We start from the raw sequence: 16,975 nt of genomic DNA, 5'->3' as shown, positions 1-16,975 counted from the left end.
ACCTATTACATATCTCCGAGGCTCAAAACTGCACAGGTTTACAAACAAGTCTGAACTAAAGAGGGAGAAATAGTCCTCAGGAAAGGTAGTCAGTGGACTGCAAGTATAAAACAAACAAATGGAAAACATTGACAAAAACTACTTCAGAGAGAGCAGCCTCTCTTCAGATGGCCTGGTGTGCAGTACGAGCTGTGGCTGCAAAAAAGGCAATTACAGAAGATTATTGGAACATTTTTAACACTAAGTACAATACAAAAAGCAATAATCAGTTAAAGAGCTGCAATGATTGGTAGATTAATTAAAAAGTCAATTAAAAGAAAATTAATTGCACATTTTTTTGATAATCGTTTCAGGTATTTTTTGTTACGGTTTTGGAGGTTGACATAGGACCCAAAAGCGGACACCGAGACAGGGGAAATTTATTGATTATAGCTCAGGAGAAAAGGTTGCTGGTGGTGGTTCATGCTCAGGTGAGTGGCAAGGCTGGTGGTGCAGTTGGGGCTCATGGTACTGGGCGGTGGAGGCTGAGGTTGAGGCACTGGAGGGTGGAGACGCAGGTGGATCAGTAGAGGTGTATGCCTTGAGAAGACTGGTGGAACAAGAGCTCCAGCCACCAGGAAAAACACGTCCAGCCTCTGAAAAAACACCTCAACCACACACAGGCAAAAACACAGGAAAAATACTACACACAGTTCATGATTATCACATTTTTTGACTATGAAATACGTCAAATGCGAGACTGTCACGCAATTATCAGTCATGTAATGTTGCTACTGAGACATCAGCAAACTAGTAGCGCTTGTTTTGTGGTTGTTATAAAGAAAAGGACCACAATACATTCAAACGGCAGAGACTTCTCATAACCCTCGGTTTGAAGTGTGCATCTGAAAAACCTCTGTAAGGAGGGCCAGGTAGCCCTAACACGTCGCTGTACCAATCTGTCGCAACAATTGGGACACCCTACCCCTAGACGTGAGCATGCAAAATGGAGGGGTAGAGCTAAGGGGTGTATCAGGATTGGGCCTCTGTGTACTGCACTTTTAATTGATAAATTGTTGAAAAAAAGAACAAAAGAAAAAAAACACCCAGATGAATCATTAGTTGCAGCCATAATCTGTTGTAGACTGCACTATGGCTAGTATCAATATACCAATCCAGAAAGGGACTTCAAAGGTGAAACTCCAACAAACAAGCAAATACTTCTTGATCACTGTCTTGCCTTTTCTGCTGTCTCGCCTTTTATTTTTCCTTTCCACCTCTAAACATCTCCTGTCCCAACATAAATACAAACATTAAAGTCACACAACAGTAAATTATAAAAAAAAACCCATCATGATAACTCAGGTGGATGTCACGTACAAAGATGATTGTATGCCTCAACTCAAACCATTTGCAGGTCTAAAAGACAGAATGAAAGCACGTCAATTATATTTAAAGGCAGACATCCAGGGGCAGATTGCCTCGAGGAATCTGGACAGATAAGTGATTGGCTAAATTTGATGAGGTCAGCATGATGAATGTGGGGGCTTTAATAGAGTAGAAAAGCAGAAATGTCGGACAGTTAGAATGGGAAGGAACAGCAGAAATTCACCCATAGATGAATAAAGGCAGAAGAAGAAAAGAAAAAACTTCATTATCGAATTCACTGAAGCTTAATATGTGCTTCGAAACAAAAGGCTTTCTGTTCAAGTGCAGTGGCAGTAATTGCAAAGTAGAAATCGTCTTATAGTATTTCTTATGAAATAACAATTCTAGAGTTACAAAATGTCAGAAAATACTCACAGTCCCCAGAGCCCAAGGTGACATCTTTGAGTTTTGTCAGTCCAACACTCATATTTCATACACAGTGATGAAAAACCAGAGAAAAGCAGCACATATTTTATATTTGAGAAGCTGAAATCAGGTAATGTTTGGCATAATATCTTGAAAAGCGATTTAAAGGATTAATGGACCATAAAATTTGTTGACTAATCATCTGTCGGTTAATCAACTCGTCATTTATCCCTTTAACATCCCAGTGCCAAAAACACATCCTTAATGTCCCATCCTTACAGACTCTTTCTTAACTCAATGAAGCGTTCATCAGTGTGTTTACATGTGGTCTCCACTCAGTAAATGTAGGCTTAAAAATGCAACTGTTGATTGTATGTTGACAGGTCTGTTTTGAAGTCTTCCACAGTAGATTTAGCTTTGTGCCTCCTCTCTTTCACAGTGATAACAGCTGTAATATTTTTTGTACCCGCCCTGACATTTTTAGAAAGCCAGCATAAATCTTTCTCAGTGTTCACCTTAAAATGATAAATGACAATAGTAAAGCAATACTGGGGCCTTGTAGCCATTATGATATGAATCTCACGGAGTGACTTCCCAAAGTGTGATGGAGGGATGGGCTCTACAGCAGAAAATACTGAAAAGAAAGAGACAGAGGAACTTCAAGGTAGTTATAGTGTTTATACCGATCTATTAATCACTACATTTTTTATCTGCACATATACTGTCACACTGTCTCATTTGTATTTTCTATGTATCCTGCAATGGTGTGTATGTGTGTGTGTGTGCAGGTGGTCTATAGCATTTATTCAAATTAAAGAGCGAGGCAGAGAGTGAGAGATGGATTGGGGAATGTGAGGATTAGCGAAGATGGCTTGGGCAGAGCATTGTGGATGTTTTCCTCTGGCTAATCCCTGTGATTGATGACTTGGCTCCATTAAGTCTCTGTGTTGGCGGCCTTGTCAATTACTCATTAATCCTTCTAAGTGTTTACTTCATTTGGGACCTGAACAGCTTCTCTTATGTCCAACAGAGTAAAATGCATGTGCATGCTCACACACGTGGCAAAACGGTTCACACAGAAACACATGGGAGAAAGTAGTCAGAGAGTTTCTGTCTCCATTGGATTTGGAATGAAACGTCCATAATGGTTGTTGGTCATTGACTCACTCCATTTGTTGAAGAGTTTTGGGAAACACAGATCCTGACTAGAACAACATTGATCTGGGCAAGGAACACGAGCCTCTAAGAGCTTTCCAATGCACTTCAGTGTAACAGAGAGTCTGACTGAAAGTAAACAGAGAAAGTAGTCCTTATAGCTGTTGGAACAATTGCACAGTATAGCAGATCTGCCTGCTTTTCCAGCTGCAGATTAAATAAAATATTAGACATATTCAAGTACACATTCAAGTTCTTTAATGTTGCTGTAAGGCTGTGGCTTACTTTCAGTTTAGCTTGTGTGCTAAGGAAGAAAGGAAGTAGTTAAAATGTTAGAAGTCGGTGAACACCTGCTAGCTTTTAAAGCTACAAGGAACTGTCATTTTGTGTTGATTTTGGCGGCGCAACTGGACAAAAGCAGTATGAGCACCATCCCCTTGTCTCTGAAGATCTGGATCTGGCTAGCAAGTGCATTGATTTTAAAAAGAAGTGAAAGAAAGACTCAACATAATTTATATATTTTGTATTTTTCTTTTTCAACTACAGCTATGTGCAAGATATATAGGGATGAGGTAATAACTGTTGTATGATGATGGTGAAACAAAGTAAACTTTAGACTACAGAGCAGCTGCTTTCCTCAGCCTGTGAGACCCCAAAATACATCCTCAGCACTCCGCCATTAAAAATAGTTTTAATTTTTTGAGCGTTTCAACCTGGTCAGAATCCAACCAAGTGACAGGCGTCAAGAATAACAATATGAACCAGAAACAGCTTATCTTCTCGCTCATTTGTTTATGTAGGTCATACAGAAGCATCAGTATTAAATTGAGACTGTTCCATAACCAGTAAAAAGTTTCTCGAACACATTTAAGTTAAAAAAAACAAAAAAACGGTTACATGTATTTCAGTTTTTAACTAGGTTTACTGTATAGTATGATAAAGTTTGTGGTGGAAGCACACCACTTTGTCTCTTGAACATAAATGTGTTTAAATTAACAGTTAACAGTCTGTGTACATAACACGGGGGTGACTCTGCAGTAATGTTAAATCCTCACCGAGTTTGAAATCAAGTTGCATGATGCACAGAAGGACAAACTTCACATATCTGTCAACAGTAGTAAGCTAGCTTATGTTAGCCACAAGGGCCATAAAGTTTGCTATTGCTTGCCAGCGCTGTCAGCTGCTCCGCCATGCCTCTTTCACTGGCTATTGCGATCCTGCTCGGTGAGTACTGACGTAATTTAAATCCTAGATATCGAACATGTGGGATATTTACCGGGCCTGCCTCGATGAGTCTGCAAGCAGTTTGGGAGGTTTAAGACTGGATTTGTACACCCCTCACATTACCAGATAATCTGGGCCCAACGGTGGTAAGGACCAGGCTCCCAGAACAGATTTCAACTCATATTGCTGGGAGGTGTGAATCAGGCTTAAATCGACCCGAAACTCCTGTGTTGTGATCCTGGCCTAACCCTGCAAATCTGGGGATCAAAAAGTGACTGGAATCATTGATATTGAAAAAAATCATCATATTTAATGTGTGACTTAATCCTTTACCTTTTTCACATCTCTGACCCAAAATCAGCCCCAGACAATTGTTATTACCTCTGCTGATGTTCTGCCCTGCAGAACTGTACTGCAGTCACCTTCATATCCTGTTTGTTTCTGGGGGCTACTCTTCCAAGTAATGTAATTTGGTTTCTTGGATTTAAGACTGCAGGAGAGAGCATGGGTCTCTGACTCCCAAACTGTTCACTAAATTGTATGCAAACACCTGTGGCTAAAATGTCAGCGCTATGAATTGTGACTGGAATTGTAATATTCATTTCAGTCTTCGAGGTCAGCTAAGTACAGAAAACAAAAAAAACAAACAAACTGAAAACCTCACAACAACTGTCTGATTCCTGGAGCCCGAAAAAATAAAAACATATTCTTGTAATGTATGCTGCACATGGTGGCTCTGCCTGTCAGAATGACGCATGCAAACTAAACTGGTGTGAAAACGAGCTCATGTGATTCTTGTGTTTATTCTGTGCTCTCGCTCAGTGTCAGGGAAACACTTCATCGCTGGTCTCAAAGGCACGCCCGCTGCCGGTTACACGCTTCGCCTTTCCCCCAAAGGCGCAAACACATACGGCTGGTAGATGGATCGGACTTTGAAAATTGTGCCAATGCTACACAGCACTATGATCCATTCACACCGCTGACAGATCCGCCTGCCTCGAAGCCGCACTCGGATTTCCAACAAGCCATCAAATAAACTCATTCCAGTTTGCCTCAGCTCGTTTGTTCTCTACAGCACAGCAGGCCTGTCGTCACTGCTGGCTGCTGTAATTGGACAAACACACGGTGAACCCATATTGGTGCAGTGTCAACAAAGAGTAATGAGTCCCTTTAATCTCCTAACCCTTTTTAGGCTAATATAAATAAAAAATTGCTTGCGTTTTTGTTTGGTACTTTGTATTACCAGTAAGGTTATATGAGTGGGTCTCTTCAAAGCAGGGCTGAATTTGTCCTCCAGATTGGGACCATCACCCATTTCATTAGAACTTGCACCTCTGTCTCTATCAAATCATTTCTGCAGCTCATGCGAGCAATGCTGACACGTTGTTTAATGGTTTTTGGTGTCTAAATATTTTTGCATATGATTACTGTAAGCCCTACGAGCAAGTGGTCGTTGGTGCTGTGAAATAGTGATATGAGTGAATGGCTAAATCAGATGTACGTACTGTATGTAGGTGTGGCACTGTCCATAATATTAAAGAGGGAGCGGAGGAGATCGATCATTAGACAGACAGAACAGGTAACTTTGTTTGGTTTGCTTTTCATAGTGAATAAAACTTTCGGCCCTAATTATATTCCCCCAAATATACCAATCTATGGAGACAGGACTGCAAACCATAAACAGCTGGTCCTATGTGCCTCCCCCTGCCTATTTTGAGTGATATTATTTTTAATTCTCTGATTAATAAATGTAAATAAATAATACTGTATTTGTAAAGAAATGTTTAGTTTTGTGTAGTTTTAAGAGCTAGCACCCAGATGTCACCTAATGTGCTCCAGGCACTGTGGATTAGTCAACCCTGACTTTTTCTCTCCCCGTGAACCGCCAGAGCAGCACCCACTCTGAGTTCCGGGACCTTTTGATGTACAAATTAATCACTGCTTCAAAGTGACATTACCCTTATGGGTAGGTTTCTTAACCATTCTGAGTTTGATTGTACTGTTTGATACCATTGCTGTAAGAGGTGGAAAATTTGGTGCAAAAAGGGTCACATCAGGCAACAGAAAGCAAAAGGCAAGCCCCTCAACTGTGTGATAACTTGAATGGAATTATTATGAGTAGAATACAGCGATGCCTCTCAGCCTTGTGCCGAGGAAAGTGATTTAAATATCTGTGACATCATCACAATGTAGGGTCTATTGGTTGTGTAGAAATTCGTAGGTGGGGCCAGCAGGAGAAACACTACTGCCCATATTCAGCTGGCTACATAACCAGGAAGTAAACTCAGTGGCTAGAAACGATCATATGTGCACCAATCAAGCAATTCAGATTAGACTGAATGAGTGCCATCTTTTCAGATCTATCCAGAACTAATAACGCGTCCATGGACAACCTATAAGCCAATTACATCACATCTGTAAGCCTTAGCATCGTGTTAATGCAGCAGCAATTTTCAATACTGCCACCGACGCATGCATTAGAAGCAAAATTGCTCATAGAAACATTAACTATTTATGGAAAAATGCTAATTTTATATGATTAAAGACACTTCTCTATAGTCTTCATTGTTTAATATTCCTGTCAGCTGCATCTCATGCTCTTGTACCTCATTCACACGTATGGATTTTAAGTTAAAGTTTTAAATAGCTTGCATTTTGTATTGAGCACCTAAATGAATTTAATTTGGGAGGTGTTTTTTGCACATTGCCACAACAGCAGGGGATGATGAAGTGGTTCATTTCCCACTTTTCCACCATTGTTTTTCTTATTCAAGTCTCAGTAGCTCGTTAAAAGTTGTATAGTAGAAAATTGGGAGGCTGTTGACCGTGACTATGAGCTTTTCCTCCATTAGTTCTTTTGCGGTGTTGAGGAATAGAAAACAACCTTCTATTTCACAGTGGAATCAAAACAAGCTGGATAAGTTGTGTCCATGTTGTTGCTCTCCCCCGTCAGAGGATATTTGCTGTACATCAAGTGGAACCTTTCTCTTGTTGCGCTGCTGGGGGCCTTTTCAGTCTTCGAGTTGTGCTTTGCGGCATCAGCATGTCTTTAAGGTTGAATTCACAATGAATGGCATCCTGTCGCGTCTCCGGTGTTTGAGTGTGTACGTGTGAACAGAGCATTAGAGAAGATGTGTTTTCCTTCACTTCTGCTGTTGGCTCCAGCATTCAGCCATGATAACTGCTGCTTGGGGTATCTCTATGGCTGTGTGTGTGTGTGTGTGTGTGTGTGTTTATGTGAATATTGACTATTTGTCTGTGTTTGGGTTTTGTCATCCTGTGAAGCATTCAGTCGATACTGGAATGAATTAATTCAGAAGTAAGTCACTCTCCCGGTTTCTCGCTGTTTAATTGATAATTTTAGTTAGATAATTAGGTTTAAGGTTACAATAAAAGTTAAGATTAAGCTTATGTAATTCCGTACTGTACATGTTTAAGTCTTCCATTAAATAGGATGATCTGTGAATAAATTGTCACCCTGCTTGTGGTCTTCTTTGTGTGGTAAGTGATTGGATTTTTTGATCTATCCTCCACTTTACTTACAAGGTATGATATAAGAACCTAAAAATATGCATCATAGCAATTATTCTTCCAGTAGAATGTATAGGAAATAGGAAAGAGTATCTTTGAATCATGATTGTGCAAGAGTTGGTATATTCTGAGATTTGGCATAACTGCAGTGACGTGGTGTAATGCACTTATACACCACTATTGTAAGAATGGAAAGCTGTACATGTGCATTTGTTAAGATTACATTACGTATGATCAAACACTAGCAAGTCAACAACTTTGCTGACATAGTTAAACATCAAACAAGTGCAATAACACAGACTAAGCAAGCTAGCTAATATTAATTACACGTCCAACAGCAAGAGGTCCTGCTCGGAGTCTGTCATGCAAAGCTCTCGCCAATGACTAAAACCCTGTCTGAGATTTACTCTGGCCTCTTGCTCTGTCACTCTCTCTTCTTCCTTCTTTGCCTCCTCTGTCCACATCCCATTCTTTCTCTTTGCCCCTGTCATTAGTCTCTGTAGAGGCTGCTGAGCTTGGGTCTGTGAATCACAAAAAAGAGTTGAGGCAGAGAAGCTGGAGACATCGGAGGGAAAGCCAGAAAACATTTTCTCTGTAAAATATGATCCAGTTTTATTGACATAGTTTGTGATGTGTAAAGTGTAACATACATATTTTAAATATAGAATTTAGGTAAAAATTGTGCTTGCAGTGGATTCATGACAGTAGATTTTTCAGCAAATATGTGTGTATGTGTTAAATACATCCCCTGTGCTTGACAGATCTTTTCTGACAGCAGCGAATAAACAGGGTGAAAGGCAATTTGCCTTGCTGCTTTTTGGTTCCCCTCACTTTGTGTGTCTGCATCACTTTCACACATCTGATCTGTGTGCTTGCAGTTTGGTGTGTGTGACTGTGTATTGACAATGCACGATTTGATGAACTTGTGTTTACTTGTACATTATGTGTGTTTACGACAACTTATCAAGTGTGTGCAATTAGCAGGAACAATTAGCGGTGAGTGGACTCAACTCTGCAGCAAAATAATGTGGAAGCACAAAAAAATAAATTGTGACGTAAGTGTGATTTTATGATGTTATGATTTTGATGCAGCAATGCCCCAGTTTCAATACAATGTTCCCCTTTACAGTAACCTCAGCAGATGACTGGTGCACTGTTTTAGCATCATAAAAGCACCTGTCCAAACCCTCATGAATACAGAGACTTTGTGTATTGATCAGCAGGTAGAGCAGTTCGGACTCCATTAACGGACCAGTGTTGCCAACTTGGCCATTGTTCCCAAGATGTGCTGACTTTAAATTGTTTTCTTATTAAAAAAAACAAAACACATCATTAATCATTCTAGACAGTCGTGTGGCATATATCGACTACTTTCCCTGAGTCTCGAAGTCTCAAATACTCCTCATTTTGAAATTAGAAATAATTACGAGCTTTTATTGTAATATTGTTATGAACAGGGTAGATAGGACAGTGTGGTGTGAAGTAAATGTGTGATTAAGTGAATGAAAGACAGTGAGTGGTAAATGTGTGCGGGGCACAGGAAAAGTTGAACATTAAGTTGTCAATCTGGCAGTCAGTATACAGTATAGGCTACAGTGTGTCAGATAATAAACACTGCAGTTTCTCACGACCAGCAAAAGTCTCCTCTGTTATTTCCCAGGTCAGGTCTAGAGGTCAGGTCAAGAGGCTAAGTAGAACAGGCTAACAGCATCACTGTGCTGTTCATGTTCCATGCTCCAGTCCAATCAAATCCCTTTCAGAACATTTGTAATCCAGCCTTGAACTTAAGTGTCTTCTTGGAAAAAATCAATCCATATTGAGTTCAACGCTGAATGCCCTTCAGTGTTGGAAACAGTTATTGTTCATGTTAGCATTGTTGCTAAGAGTGCACTGGTAATCCCATGATGCAGCTGGTTGAGTCTGTTGACCTGTCAGAGGCTGTGTTCCTGACTAGGCAGGTGCTACAGTTTGGATCTCAATCGCATTGCGCAGTAGAATAACAGTCAGTGGAGTTCACCACCATATTGACATTTCAACAAAACGTGTCAATTTACGCACACATTACATTTTTATGACCTTACTGTCATATCAAGAGGTGGAGGGGTGACAGGCAAGAGAGCTGCCAAACCAGTGACAACAACCCTAAGACTTTGTTTCAACACTTTGTGTGAAGGCACTGGATAGTCTTAAGGAGACCTTGTTACTATTGTTGCAGTGTTTGTGGCAACAAACAACTGATGGTTTTTGTGCCTAAACCTGACAGGCCATAGGCACAGTGCTGAACATAAAAATTAAAATTGAACCTAAATAAACGTAAACTTGTGACATAAAGAAATGTAAAGTTTTAACAAATGTGTCGTTTGCAGAAATTTTCATTGCCAACATCTCTTTTTTTTGGAGACACTCCAATTAAAAAAAAGTTTGCAGCACCATTGGGGCCATTTAAAACAGACACTTTACCTAACCAGAGTTCATAGTTTAATCCCTCATGTCTCTCAAGCCATTTCTTACTCTGTAATTTCCCTGACAGCAGGTGCCCTTAAAACTCTGACAGTATATGACCATGCATTTCTAAGTGATGAAATTGGATGGCCTCTTCAGCCGGGCTTTGTGCAGTCAGCTTTTGTGTAATAAATGGATTGTCTGGACTCTCATGAGAGCGTATTGTTTTTTTCCGAAGCAGCGTGTCAAAGCAGTTTACCTGCCAGTGCCATTTTCTATTATGCTTTGCCATACTGTATATTCCATTATTTTCCCTGCGCTGTTTGTTCTGCTTGCAAGCAGTGCTGAGCTGCATCAGCCCAGTGTCACAATCAGCACTTTCCTCCAGGGACGACGCATTACGACCACTGTACCACATCTGCTTAGTCGATTACCACTGTTTCTTATTCACAGGATGGTGCAGGCTGGTAAACCCACTGCCCTCCCTCCATCACCTGCATTCCCCTCCATCTTTTTCCCCTTGTGTGCACTCCAGCTTCTCATTGCATCCAAACACTGCTCATTTTCCTCCTTCTTTCTCCATTTCCTCTAAATGCAGTTACATTTCTCAGACCAGCATACACCATGATAAAGCCTGTTTATTCCTATAAATCAAAGTGATGCTCTGTAGCTGGTTGGCGAAGTTTCTAAGAGAGAACCCAATGTGAGTTGGAGTTAAATACTTGCTGATGATTGTTGGTGCGGTGCATTTAGAGCCTTTTGAATTTAAAGGTTGTTCCGCAGTGTTGTCATCAGCATCCCATTGAAATTCCATCCTCTTAAACATCTAATCTCGACATAATTACTAACTGTGTTCTAGTTCCATAATATTTGTCCACAATATTTATTGCACAGTACTTGACTGCATAGGGTTAATGTATAATCAAAATACTACATCAGTGAAACGAACTTGGAATGCCACTACTCACTAAAATATTCTATTTAATACTTTACTTTTTGAGATCTCCCTTGAAATTTCCACTTTTTCCCCCCAGTAATTTTCACACCAGTTTCCTTTTTGCCACATATGCAGCATGTTCAGCCTCCAGATGGTGCAATCCTGATTGCATTTCGATTCTCAGGACCACCTGGTGATGTCTGATGGCTCAGAGACATGTGGCACATCATGTGCTGCTGATGTGCATTGTTCAAATCAAGAAGATAGCCTTTGTCATCAGCACTGTCAAATTTTGACACAATGATAAAATCATGAAGACGGTTAATTTCCCTGTTTGACTTCCTGCTGTTTGTTTTTTGGTAGCCTTTCTCCATGCAGGTTTTTTCATCTTCTTTTAGTTTGATCTTCTTTCTCTCTTTCTCTGAGTAAAGGGTGCTAGCAGTTTGCCTGCTCACGTGTTGCTGAACTTAACTGTCATATTCTTTTATCTACACCTGCATTGATGTGGCTTATAAAAAGTAGGTGGAAGAGGGAGGGAGTGATGACAGGCATTTTGGTCCAGTCAGGGCTTTGTTGCCTCAGAATTGAAGTTGTTATCTCTCAGCACAAATTCAGGATTGTGAAATTGATTCAGCTTGATTGTTGTGCTCGAGGAAATGGTTCTCCTCTACAATCCACAGCAGTCTGACAACTAATAATTTGAGTTGTTGCTTGGAGCATACCGTATGTAAATAGGAATTTTAACAGAGTAGTGGTGGTTCTATGAAAGTATTATAAGATAGATGAAGGAAGATTGATATGACATTGTGCTTCTTAGATGTATTTTCTTTCTTTGAAAGTCTTAAAAAACACAACTTTAAATAACAAAGGTACATGTATTAACATTACATACTGACATGAAATGGGATTACAGCTCTTAAACAGGACAAGGAAGTGGGCCTACATTATCAATTTAGGTGTGTGAAACAACATTTTACAGCGGGCATTACACAGCTTGCAAAGCAATGACAGTAATGACAGTTCTGTAATCACAGCGTTTTGACAGTGACTGAACGAAGCTGATAAAAGTACAAACTGGCCTTAGTCATAAAAGGTTATGTGTGTGTGGCTCAGCAATTCAACCTTCATACTGAGCTAACAGATGTGGTTCAAGAACCTTTAACGACAGCCCTTGTTATCTGTCTTTGGAGGTGATTAGGGAAGTAAAGGAGCTCTAGGACAGAGCCAGCGATCAATTGAACAGCGCCCAATAATAGTTGGAAGTTACTGAGTTAAAAGATGTCTGTTATACTCGCCCTGTTGCAACTACGACCCAAATGAATTAATGATTTGATAAGCTTGTAGTCCTTTAAACAAACTGATGACAGCATAATGTGTGAAACCATTATGTTTTGTTCAAAAATCATAAACTAGAAAGTTTGAGAATTTACACTCCCGAAGTGAGAACACGATTGTGAAGTAATATCAGTTTTGCAATTGTCAATGTTACTGATGTTAATTGTCATTTTGAGTCTGTAATGAAAGGAGAGGTCCTGTTTGTGTATGTGGTACGCAAGGACTGTATGGTCATTAAGAGCTTCAACCCTGTTTGGTCTGATTTCTCCAGACCACTGGGCACATGGGAATTCATTGATCTGCAGAGGGACTGCACGCACTGCAAGCTATCAGAAGGCAATGAGGCACAGCCAGCAGCAATCTTCAGTAGAAATGTGTTAGAAATGTGTTTGTTGTGTGTGTGTTGGGCTGGGTAGGGGTTTAGTCATATGGGGTTTTTAGGTGATGGAACAGAATAATAAACATTTTTTTAAATTATTTATCTGTAATCTGTCCTAAATTTAGGGGTGTGTCTCACTTTAATATTCACTGCTGCAACTTCACTCTGTGTTTGTATGTATTCATGTGGCTGTGTGCTATGGTGTTACAAAACAAATTAAATTGATTGAAGTGTTGACTTGTGGGTAGTCTTTGCTCTTTGAACTTGCACTTATTTATGTTATGAGAAATAAAAAATCTGACTTGTGTCTCTCCTCTCCTCTCCTCTCCTCTCCTCTCCTCTCCTCTCCTCTCCTCAGGTGCTGAAGGGCAGTAAAAAGCTTTGTCTCTCTGTGCGTTCCGTTGGGCGGATTCCAGGTGGCTATGTCACCAACCATGTTTATACCTGGGTTGATCCTCAGGGTCGGAGCGTGTCCCCTCCTCCTGACCTGCCTGAGCATCGGAGCGCCACCCTGAGAAAAACTGACAGCCAGCGACGCAGCAACATGCAGTTACTGCAGGAGGGAGACGAGAAGAAGGTGAGGCTATACATGGGAAGCAAAACACAAAGACATTTTTCTATTGCTTTTTTTTATATATTATATATATATTTTTCTTTTTTTTTCTTTTTACCCAAATCTCAGTTTTGCCCTTCAAAGGAATAAAAAAATCACAGGGAAAAGTAAAATATTAAAATTTTGAATAACATGACCCCATACATGTATGATGATTTATTAATGGGTGGTCTTGACATAATTTAAAGCATTTGTTGCCCCAGACATTCATTGAGCACACTCTTAACGGTTTCTGTTTGCAAAATAAATGTACCAGAACCAAATGTGTCAATTCTGACAAAATATTTAAAAAAATATAAATCAAATATTTATGAAGAATGTAAAAAGGAAAGCTAAATTAGGCTACTAAATCAAAATCAAAAGTCTTTGATCCACAAATCATAAATACTGTATCAAATGTGCTAAAAGCCATATCTAACTTCCTCTAAATGCACCATCAAACTCTGTAATTGCAGACGGATGTTTTGGTCAATGACTCAATAATGTTTCATTATATAAACGTCAAAGGCAGGCAAAGGCATGACACAACTTTTGCTTCAGTCATAGGGGTCTGACCTGGCTTTGAATAAATGCAACTAAATAAATACACCAGACACTAGGCTATTATCAGTGCTTTCTTTTAGACTTCTTTCATCTGGAAAACATGGTGGTTGCTCTGGAGGCATCAAATGGTAAACTAAACTACTAATAAAACCAGAGTTTGAATTTATGTGAGACAACAAATCAAGACAAAAACAATTTGCGGAATCATGCTTGAGTCATAGTTACACCGCCCAGTTTCCGTAGCAGGTGGAGAGTTTTAGTTTGTATGGTCACCAGATTACATTATCATCTCAAGATTCAGAGTAAATCACAATAATAAGACTATAAGTGATGGGCAAAAGATGATGGACACTGTAAAAGAAGTAAAAAAGCTTAAACAATAATAGTAATTGGACCTTCAGTCTCGCAAAACTCCACCCTGTCACTGCCTCATGACCTGCAGGGTAGAAGCTGTCAAAGCTGTTTAAAAGATTTATTACACTCGAACTTTCATTTTTCAGCTGCTGAGAGCCATACATTAATCTTAACTGCTTCAGCTCTATTAATACAGGCTGTAGTTAGTGCCATGCAGATAACGTTTAGAAAATATTAATCCACTTTGTAGTCGATAGTTTGGCTGTTTAAGCTTCTTTGCTCTTTGAAAAAGAAATTAATATCCTTTTTTTTGGTATTATGGTGTCCTTTAGAATTAAAACTCATTTGATGGTTTGGGAGTTGGGAACTACCTGAAATTTTCAGGTGGTCACTATTTCTGAGAAAAAAATATGTGTCATCTGAGCATTTTCAATCCACTTTCTATTGCCTCAAGCTTTGTAGTCTAGGGACGATTAAAAAGCTCTGCATTAAAAAAAACTAGAACACAGTGTCTTTGATACTTAGCACCGGAAGGTCAGAACTGCAGCTGCTATTACTCTACCCATCCTAAAGTTGATGAACGCTGGCATAATAGAATGAAAAGATATGGACTTAGCCACCAAGATGTCAACTGCTGCTTTATTAATTACCCTTTTGAAGCCTTGAGTTTGGTATTTTGGCCATGGTCATCACAGAAGTGCCCATATTTGAATGCAGATGGTAGTGCCTTTAAAAAGCAGTGCTATTTCTCTTCCCTGATAAGAGGTGTCACAATTAGATTTTTGTTTTTTGTCCCCCCCAACACTAATGGCTGTGTGTTGGGGGAACATCATTGTCATCATATCAACAGATCATTGGTTCAATGCCCAGACAACTGTTATGTACATTTTCAAATTTTGACTTTCAAGTTTGACTTTATGCTGTTGGGTTTTTATAGCTTAGGGTTAGTGAAGTACAAATAATATTCACTAACAATAAAGATTCCAAAAATATAACATCACCCTTTGCTGATTCAACAATAAACAACAAAAGATAGAAATTCAGTTCAGTTTCTCAAATCCGTCCCGCGTAATCCTCTTCCCAAACAAATCAATAAAGGATCTCTGCAAAAGAAAATAAGCATATCATCTCAGACACTGTTATTTCCAGAATTAGTCAAGTAATTGCCTTTGTTCACACAGGATAATGAAAATCTAGTTATTTTGAATTTGAAGAGTTTTTTCTTTCTTTCTTTTTTTAAAGGATGCTCTCAAGTAGCAGCAATTGGATGGAGAAAAAGAAAAATACTGGGAGAATCACTGATACTGCTTTTGATTTCGATGATCAAAATTGAAAGCTCATTTTGAACAATTTTAGATTTAGAGTGGACATCAGGACACTCCCAATCCTGATTGACGGTCACCATAATAGTGACTTGTAAATCACAGGGTAACCATGCTCTAAAGCATACCCAGCTGTATTGTCTATTTTACTGTAAAGGGGCACATAATTCACAAAATGAACATCATGCTTTATTAAAGTGGACTTGTGGACTAATGATTGAGACCAGAAACACATTAGGAAACTGTTTACTGAGGTAATAAATCCAGTGAGAAATAGGGTCATATTCTCATAAACTCACATACGATTTTACCTTCTGCAACCAGTGGAGTAGCCCTCTGCTGGCTAGTAAAAAGAGAGCAGTTATTTCTGAATTTGGCTTAACTTTTTAGACCCGGCAGCCACATCCACTTCTATAGATAGGCCTCCAGTGTACAGTAAATGGTTGGCATGTGTGGAACTTGTATGGCAATAACCTAACTGCTCCCCATTGCAAGAATCTGCAGTCTGCCCAAAACAAACTGGTTTTTGAATTACGCATTTGTGGATGAGTCACGTTAAAAAGTATTTCACCAACAAAAGTATTCCTGTTGTGTCAATTAGTAACAGTCTGAATGCCTTTGGTGTGATTACTAGAAACCCTGTCACTATGGTTACAGTGTTGCGATTGGCTTTTGTGACGCAAGAGGGACTGAAGCATTCTCGCTCTTCCTACACACAGTGCAAATTTCACTGATTATAATAAAGTGTGCGTAATGTAATTCATGAATCCCTGTTGTGATCAAATGCACGTGTCTATCCCAAACAACAGCTCGATGAACGCCGCCTCAGGTTCCATTATTTACAAAACAGAAACACCAGACCACTGGGACTCTTTTTAGAGAGGAGCATATTGAAGTGATTCCAGGATAACATCTGATGCCAGAGAACAGTATGAGCCCTAAGACCTGCGATGTGCTGCCAATAAAAGAAGGATGAGTCTGGTAATTAAAACTATTCTCCATGTCCTGCATAAATGTCACAGGCAACATGAATACCTCTATATTCCCACTGAGCAAAGGTTGTTGGCTCACCTCCAATAAGCAGACAGTGTTATTAAAAAAGAAGAGATGCAGCACCATATGCAGAGAATGAAAGTTAGAGGTCTTTGCCAGATGCTAAACCCACACCAACAGAGGAAATAAAAGGGATGAAACTGACATTGTTTAATAGAGATATTTGCATATGTGTCATCTTGTAGTCGCCAGAGTGCAGCTGATTTCCCTTTCTAATCCTGGCCAACGGCTGCATCAGAATCAAACCAAGTAATCAAAGGCCTCATTGTGATGAAGAGGATTATGATGAAGAAGAATGTGTATTTTAAAGTTTG

The 16,975-nt window shown here is 39.6% G+C and overlaps 1 protein-coding gene across 1 annotated transcript in view; it reads left to right on the top strand.

Moving 5' to 3' along the window:
- The window catches only part of whrna (whirlin a), a gene marked incomplete at its 3' end in the record, with an annotated part of 154,556 nt that overhangs the window by 65,610 nt on the left and 71,971 nt on the right, over positions 1-16,975 (top strand). The window contains exon 2 of the mRNA XM_084382867.1: positions 13,135-13,353. Within this exon, the coding sequence (XP_084238993.1) occupies positions 13,135-13,353 (219 nt within the window). The remainder of the gene's footprint in view (positions 1-13,134; positions 13,354-16,975) is intronic.

This window comes from Pagrus pagrus (assembly GCF_965226575.1).
Source record: "Pagrus pagrus genome assembly, chromosome: 19".
Taxonomy (NCBI): Eukaryota; Metazoa; Chordata; class Actinopteri; order Spariformes; family Sparidae; genus Pagrus; species Pagrus pagrus.
This window is presented reverse-complemented; position numbering and strand designations above follow the sequence as displayed.